General features: G+C 32.9%; 1 protein-coding gene across 1 annotated transcript in view; it reads right to left on the minus strand.

Moving 5' to 3' along the window:
- LOC106874512 (intermembrane lipid transfer protein VPS13A) overlaps positions 1-8,331 on the minus strand; it is a 264,016-nt gene that overhangs the window by 58,024 nt on the left and 197,661 nt on the right. The window contains exons 55-58 of the mRNA XM_052974544.1: positions 7,630-7,737; positions 6,726-6,827; positions 4,271-4,340; positions 830-936 (exon numbers count right to left, since the gene is read on the minus strand). Coding sequence (XP_052830504.1) covers positions 830-936; positions 4,271-4,340; positions 6,726-6,827; positions 7,630-7,737 — 387 coding nt within the window. The remainder of the gene's footprint in view (positions 1-829; positions 937-4,270; positions 4,341-6,725; positions 6,828-7,629; positions 7,738-8,331) is intronic.

Here is an 8,331-nt window from a genome sequence, read left to right on the forward strand (position 1 = left end):
AGGAAAGTATTAGAATGATTATATAAAAGGAAATTCTTTAAAAAAAAAATAATTCAAATTGAAGTATAATTATTTTACTGCCAGGATTTCACAACAAACTCAATTTTAGCAATATTTCAAAGATCTCAGAAGTTATTAACAAACCTTTAAGTGTATTAATGATGATATAGCTTATTCAAAACATAAAAACTGAAATATGCTGCATGTAGATTTAAGACTTCTATTCTAAAATGTAAATAACTGTACTGAGTGTGGATGAGCAGTGAGTGCTTTAAAGCAAATCAGTAAAGGACATTTTCAAAGTATTACAGTCATTATGATAAATAAATGAGATAAAATGAAAAAAAAAAAATGATGAATGACTTTGCATTAAAAAAAAAAAGGATCAAGCAACAATTTTAAAGATAAACTTTGGGATAAAAATTTATATTTCTGATTTTGCTTTCATCTAATCTGTTTGATCATTTAGAGAAGCTTTCAAATAATTATTCATACTACATGAAGTACTTCCATTTCAAAGATAGGATTTGCCCTTTCTTGCTAATTTTCATTTTGACACCATGACAGTTTTCTGTCAAGTAGTTACAAACATCACTCAGTGATGATGAGAGGTGATATTGTAACTCAACATAGTTAAATGACTGAGGAGATAATTTGCAAACCCACTTAATTATGTAACTGTAGGCTTCTATTATGTAATGGCTGAGTAATACATATATATACAGAAAGTAGTATTGTCTGATACAGATAGGTGTTTTTAATTCTTTTCTTGAAGCCAAAACAATGTGAGTTATAAGAAATAAATCAAGTTAATAGTTTGTACTTTTACCCTGCTTTTCAGTATTTCAGGGTTGAGACCTCTTCTCCAGGAAATCTTTGGAGAAATAGTGTTGTGAGCTGGCTTCTTTGAAGATTTCCTGAAGAAAGGCCCTAAACCTGAAATACTGAAAAACAGGGTAAAAGTATAAACTATCAACTTGATTTATTTCTTATAACTTGCATAGTTTGGCATAAAAAAATTCAAAACATATTATATATATATGTATACACACACACACACACACACATATATATATATACATATATATTTCTTGAAGGTAAGAGCTCATCAGAAGTTAGTAACAAACCCTCAAGAATATTAATGATAATATAGCTTATTTTAAACATAAGAACAAAGATGTGCTACATGTAGATGATACTGGAACATATAAGAGGATGTGGACCCAATCTTTACATAAAAAAAAATACAAAGACTGATGCAAATTAATTAACAATCAACCAAAACACAGAAATAAGGATAAATTATACCTTATACAAGACATAATTTCCATGAAACATGTAGATACAGACAATAATGAAAGCAAAAACAACAACTTCAACAAAGAAAGGGAAGACATGAAAGAAATTCTACAGTCCAAATGAGAATCTGATGAAAAATAGTAAAGTACTGAAGTATCAGTAAGTAACAAAGAATCAAAGGAGCAATAGCAAAGCTGTTTAAAAGGCATCAGCCTTCATTTATGGTAAAATGATTTATAAATCAGATCTTATACATCAACAGGTTAAGATTATTTTTAATTTAAGGATTCCTCAAGTCATTGTTTCTGTTTTATGAGAAAAATCTATGTGACTTGTAAAAGATCTTTTAATATGGAAGGATGTAGAGCACATAATTACTATACACTTACTTCTTTAATATTGAGTAGTAACACTTTTTTGTTACAGTTCATATGAAAATAATTAGAGGACTGAAATTTAATGACCTAATGTTAATTAGACTAAATCAAATGCTTGCTAGACATTTTTGCTTTCTATTAATTCTCCCTGAAATTTATGGTCAAAAAGAACATTCTTAGGAATTAGCTTTATATCATGATTGAAGTTTGGAAACCCGCTGTTTTTATTGCTGACAAAGGGAATCTATTGTCATGCAAAATGGAAGTTTTATAATGCAAATACTAGGCATGTCATGCTTTATGACAATAAACAAGGTAGTGAGGAGGAAGAGTTATGTAGGATGAACAAAAATGAGCAGGACATGGAATGTGAAATAGGATGTGTAGTGTGATGTACTAGAAGCACAGAAAAGAACACTGGTATGGGTATGTGATGAGAGTAAATAGGATATATTAGGTAAAGAAATTTTGTTGGTCAATGAAATACAAATGAATAATTCAAATAGATATAAGCTAAGAATTGATAAAGGATACAGAGTGAATGTATAACCCATATCAACAATGAATAAAACTGGATACAAAAAAAAGCTGAACACTTAAGATCTCAGCTGTTGGCCTATATATTTGTATAACAGTTTCAAATATTTAAACATTACTGAAATAGAATTTCAGATGGTAATTAAAATGCATTTGATTAGTAAGAAGAAAAAAATGTCACAAATCCATGGTAAATTAGAAAAATTGCTGTTCATTTACATATAATTTTCTTCAAAATTCTGAAAACAATAGTTGGGACCTTGATAGAAGTTGTTCCATGTTAGAAGCTAAGATGGTTTTGTTGCTTCAAATATTACCTATTTTTTTCTTTGCAGCTCCTTTTGATGATATCCAGCTTGCATTGCTTTGTTGATCTTAGATAGCACAAGGACTGGTTAGTTTGTCAAAAGTTTAAACCTCAAAGAGCTAAATGAAATCTTATATCCAAATGCTAAATCTTCCCTAAATTATAGACTTGTGATCTAATAAACTTTAAGTTTATTTGAAGCCTGTGGCATTCAAGAAGTTATGATGAAATATATGATGGTAACAATATGAAGACCAGACATGAACTGAATTAGTTTTAAATGTAGATAAGGACGAAATAACTTTTATCACTAGGTGCTAAACTCCAGTTTCTTGATGTAATGTGGATCAGAAACTCCATCTGAATGGAAAGTTGGACTATTTCTAATACTTCCAGATTAAGTTGGATTTATTTTTAACAGATAGGTGAATCAAGGCATATAGAGTAAAATGTAACCTAAACACATGACACCTGTACTGAATGTAGAACTTATTTGTATTGAACAAATTGCTCATTCAAAATGTAATTTAAATACTATTGAGCATACAGAATTTTTGAAAATCTTATATCCACACAAACACACACACACAACATTTAATGTATGCAGGATTTAAATATAAGCTACTAGTTTCATGCCTCTGATAATACAATAGTTGGACAAGCCTGTATAACATGCTGTGTATTATTGGGTGATGATTGCATGATAATACATGCCACACTATGCAAGCTCATCTGACAGCTGGATTATCAAAGGCATGAAACTTATAGTAGCTCACATCTAAATCATGTGTATATTAAACAAGTATCTTTCACTGAAGGAAGTACTTTTTATATGGATCCTACCAATAATGGAACAGTACAATATATACATTGTGTAAGAAGCTTGCTTCCCAACCACATGGTTCTGGTTTCAGCCCCACTGTGTGATACCTTCGGCAAGTGTTTTCTACTACAGCCATGTCAACCAAAGCCATTTGAGTGAATTTGGTAGACAGAAACTGAAAGAAGCCCATTGTATATATATATATATGTGTGTGTGTGTGTGTGTCTTTGTGGCTGTGTTTGTCCTCTACCAATGTTTGGCAACTGGTGTTGGTGTGTTTACATCCTCCCTATCCTAGTGGTTTAGCAAAAGATACCAGTAGAGTAAGTATCACGCTTAAAAAATGTAAGCACTGGGGTTGATTCATTTGACTAGAAGTCAATTTGTCCAAGGCAGTGCTCCAGTATGGCTGCAGTCTAATGACTGAAACTAGTAAAAGATGTATATAAAGTACAAAATTTATGAAACACTCAAAAATTTGAAGTGGAATCTCAATATATGATGTATTAAATGTGCTATATGATATAAAGTCTATTTTGTCTTCTTGTTAATGAAAATAGTAGTTAATCTGTTTAATCAGTTCTAAATGGGATGACCACGTCAGAGGTATACTGAATATGTATCCTGAACATTTCTAAAGCTTTCTGGAACTTAAAATAAAAATATAAAAAAACAACCAACTTTTATCGAATGATTACAGTAAATTTATTATAGCAGAATAAATGTTAGACTTTAAAATTGATAAGTTAATATTAAGCACCAAATACCAGTTTGTCCCAGTCTTCCATCTACACCACAATGGATAACTATATAGATACATGCTACAGAAATGTGTAGATCTGCAGACAATAACAAGGTGAACATTTAAACCAACATAACTACACCAAAGCTTTACCCTCACACAGATACACAAGGATAGACTGTATCATACCAATGATTGAGGATCTTGGAATTTATCACCAACAAAACAGCAACTGGAAAGGTTTACCTCAGATACCTACAAAACAGTGTTATTTTTGGTAATTGCTGAAAAAGGAACTTGGCTGACATCCAGAACAGATGGAAATAAATATGCTCATCCATTCAAACTCCAAATGGATAATGAATGACTTAAAAGAAATTACTTATCTTAGACTGTTCAGGTGAATTATTGTTAGACAAAGAAGTAAAACAGAAGGATCCAACACAACTAATGATCATCTGTGTTGGCAGATATTGACTTTTCTTCTTCTAATTCACAGTAAAACAATTTATTTAATTTTTGAAGTGTCAGTATTGCTAACCAAGTTAGAAAGTTTTTCAATTATTAACTTCATCTTTCCCATTTCTGTTTGCATTGTTACTAATGTATATTTTTGAGTCAAATTTAGGGGCCATATTTACATGTTTGAATACCTTATTCATTTTATGGAGAGAGAGAGAGAGAGAGAGAAAGAGAGAGAGACTAAATATACAAATACTTTATTTAATTAATTAATAAGATATTTACATCTATCTTCACTTCATAGTGTGTATCCATGGCAGCATAGGGATTGAAGTAACATCCAAATAGATTTGAAATCATGAAATCGGTTTGAACATGTTCTCTGTCTTAATCTTGGAAGCTTTTACTCCAAAATAATTCTACAAGTTTATATATAGAATTAATTTATTAACTACAGGGACACATCTTTGACTTAATCACTAAGTTATTAGAAAAGCTGTAAAGATAGTTTTCATGTGGTATTTCAAGAGTTAGTTAACTTTATGGAATCCGTCTTTTACCACACTATGTACATAGGGAGAGTTGAACTCAGTGCTTCAAACTAAAGAATGCTCATTAATGATAGTGTTGCTACAGCAAGATTCTTCTATCTTGTTTACAGTTAGGTGAAGGGGCCGTTTGAAAGTGCCTCACCCATATATACATTGGCGGCTGTTTGTCTTTCATTTCAAAGAATACCATAGTAAGCAGGGGAAACAGCTGCACAGGTGAATGGAGATTTGTAATTGTTCCTGCTTATTGTATAGCTTCCATGTGATGAGACTATGGAAGTGGTAGCATTTTATTGTTACATAAATATCTGATAGTGGAGGCGCAATGGTCCAGTGGTTAGGGCAGCGGACTCGCGGTCATAGGATCGCGGTTTCGATTCCCAGACCGGGTGTTGTGAGTGTCTATTGAGCGAAAACACCTAAAGCTCCACGAGGCTCCGGCAGGGGATGGTGGCGAACCCTGCTGTACTCTTTCACCACAACTTTCTCTCACTCTTACTTCCTGTTTCTGTTGTGCCTGTAATTCAGAGAGTCAGCCTTGTCACACTGTGTCATGCTGAATATCCCTGAGAACTATGTTAAGGGTACATGTGTCTGTGGAGTGCTCAGCCACTTGCACGTTAATTTCACGAGCAAGCTGTTCCGTTGATCGGATCAACTGGAACCCTCAACGTCGTAAGCGACAGAGTGCCAACAACAAACAACAAATATCTGATATCTCAGGCCCCGTAGTGGAAGGCTTGTATCTGTTTGGGGTTAAAAGAATTTAAAACCTTGGCTTATGCTGAACTTATATTACTGTAAGATAGGGTTGCACTGGATGATTAGCTTCACTCTTTCATCCTCGACTTCTTGGGACAGTGATAAGGTTGCCAAGACAACAAGGATGCAGTAGGATGATCTATGTGTTTTACAATGATGTTGCTGGATACCACCTTTCTGTCCATTGAAATGTAACCATTGATGGTTGGGTTTCTCTTGTGTAATCCAATGAAAATCTAGTCTTCACATGCACCTTAAATATACATACAGACACAAAGTTAAAGGGGCTGCTGACTCTCCTGAGGTCATCTACCCTTTTATAGGTTTTGCGTTTTATTGAACAGTGTCCAAGAATCACCTTCACCAAGGACTTGGTGAGGTTTTCAGTTTCATCACTGACAATACAACAGGTTGTGTTTAGTTACATGTCAGCAACACTACTGATGAGTGAGTGACCTGATAGCACATATACAATACAATGTCAGAGATATGTCATAAACTGCTGACTTCTAAGTCAATCATTCAGTGTCCAATCAACTCAGCTATTGCACTATCTTCCTATAGTGTTTAAATTATAACAACATTTGCCTTTTCAGCAATTAATGAACAACAACTTAACCATTAAAGATAGCAGGAACCTTAACTAGAGACTAATTGAAGCCATGGCTTCTAACATAACAATAATGAATTTGTTTTTCATATAATAAATTTCAGTAATCTGCAATAACCACATTATTTTGAGTTCCAGTAGTCAAAGCAGTTTAGCAAATACTTTTTAAATGAATCTCGATGAAGACAGCTCATTATTAATGTTAGTTGGAGCAGAAGTATTGGATAAAAAAAATTCCATTTTGCGAGTACTTACTTTGTAGAATAGATCCTGTCCAGTTTTATTTATCATCCAATAAGGGCTGTAGAATGTCATTGCAAGGCTGCCACTGCCAGTTTTGTTATGCAAACCCATGTCCTGCAATGGGATTTAAAGAATAAGAAGCTTGAAATTTCAGCATAAGGTGAATATAACAGACAAATGTATATATATTAAAAAAATATATATATTAATCATTTAATGCTTTTCTTTTTTTATTCAAGATTTAATCAGGGTGTCCCTTTAATTACTTTTCTTAATGTTTATTTAGGAGGCAACATGTAGAAGCTTTGATAAAACATGTAACCTGCCAGGTTAAAGCCATCATTAAATCGTGCCCAGCCAACTTCAGGCCTCCATCAACATATTGCCAACCAGGTTTAGGCCTTTGCCATCAAGTGCTTATATTATTAGCTAGCTAGAGCATAGTTTGTTCATCCTGCATTCCTGACAGCAGCATCCGTTAATTCTGTTAGTTCTCTCTAAACTTTCTTCTAATTGCTGTTGAGTCTGTGATAGTCAAAACATAATTTATGTCAGAAATAAGAAGTGACTGTATATAAAAAAAAGCATTAGGCATTTTGGCCAAAGATTAACTGTTTATGCAAGATAATGACACATATGAAAGTTTGTGAAAAATGCTGATAAAACCACATGTGTGCAATTGACCAATATTAGTTTTATGATGTATGTCCAGCCCACCCAACAAAGTGAAATCCAGAGTGTGTGTTTGTGTGTGTGTGTATGTATAGTTGACTCTCCCATTGAAGATGATGGAGGAGTGTTAGCGAGAAGAGAAAAAAAAAAAAAATTCCAACCAAATAGACAATCAACAACATACTCACATTACTATTACTACCATCCACCAATGTTTATATAAAGGCTTTGTTAAGAGACTTACCATAACCAAATCACTGTTAGAAGATTTGAATGTCCACTGGGATAATTCAGGTATATTCATTTCAAGAGTACGAGACCCAATCCATTGAGAGCCTTGATATTCAGGAATCTAGAGAATGAAGAAAAAAAAAAAAAAAAATTCTAAAGACTTTTTTGTCTGTTCAACATTTATCAAAATTGTATTTTAATTTTCCAATGGAAAATAAGATTGAAGAATTTTGGCTGGTCAGATATATTGAACTGTCAGCACAAGCACAGTGTACATTCTATGTAGGTATAGTATATAATACATGAATGTTAAAGTAGTATATAATACATGAGTTAAAGTAGTATATAATACATGAATGTTTTCTAAGTACTGGATTCTAAACCCTTCAGTTTAACGAGGATGAACTTTATCAAGTCAACACGTATTACATTAGGGATTTTCAAACTAGAGCATGCATTCTTTTTAGAAAAAAGGATATATATATATATATGATGACTCTCCCATCAAAGACAGTGTATGAGTGTTCAGCTCTTTTGCTGAACGACCTGCGCAAATGATTTGTTTATAGTAATCAAATGTATGTGGTGCACATTAGCTCACTCCTTCCATCAAATCAATATTGCATGAACAGGGGCACTGTGCTATGCTTCAGGCATTGAAGTGATTACACACACACACACACACACACATATATATATATATACATATATATAT

Source organism: Octopus bimaculoides, chromosome 18, assembly GCF_001194135.2.
Source record: "Octopus bimaculoides isolate UCB-OBI-ISO-001 chromosome 18, ASM119413v2, whole genome shotgun sequence".
NCBI classification, from domain to species: Eukaryota; Metazoa; Mollusca; class Cephalopoda; order Octopoda; family Octopodidae; genus Octopus; species Octopus bimaculoides.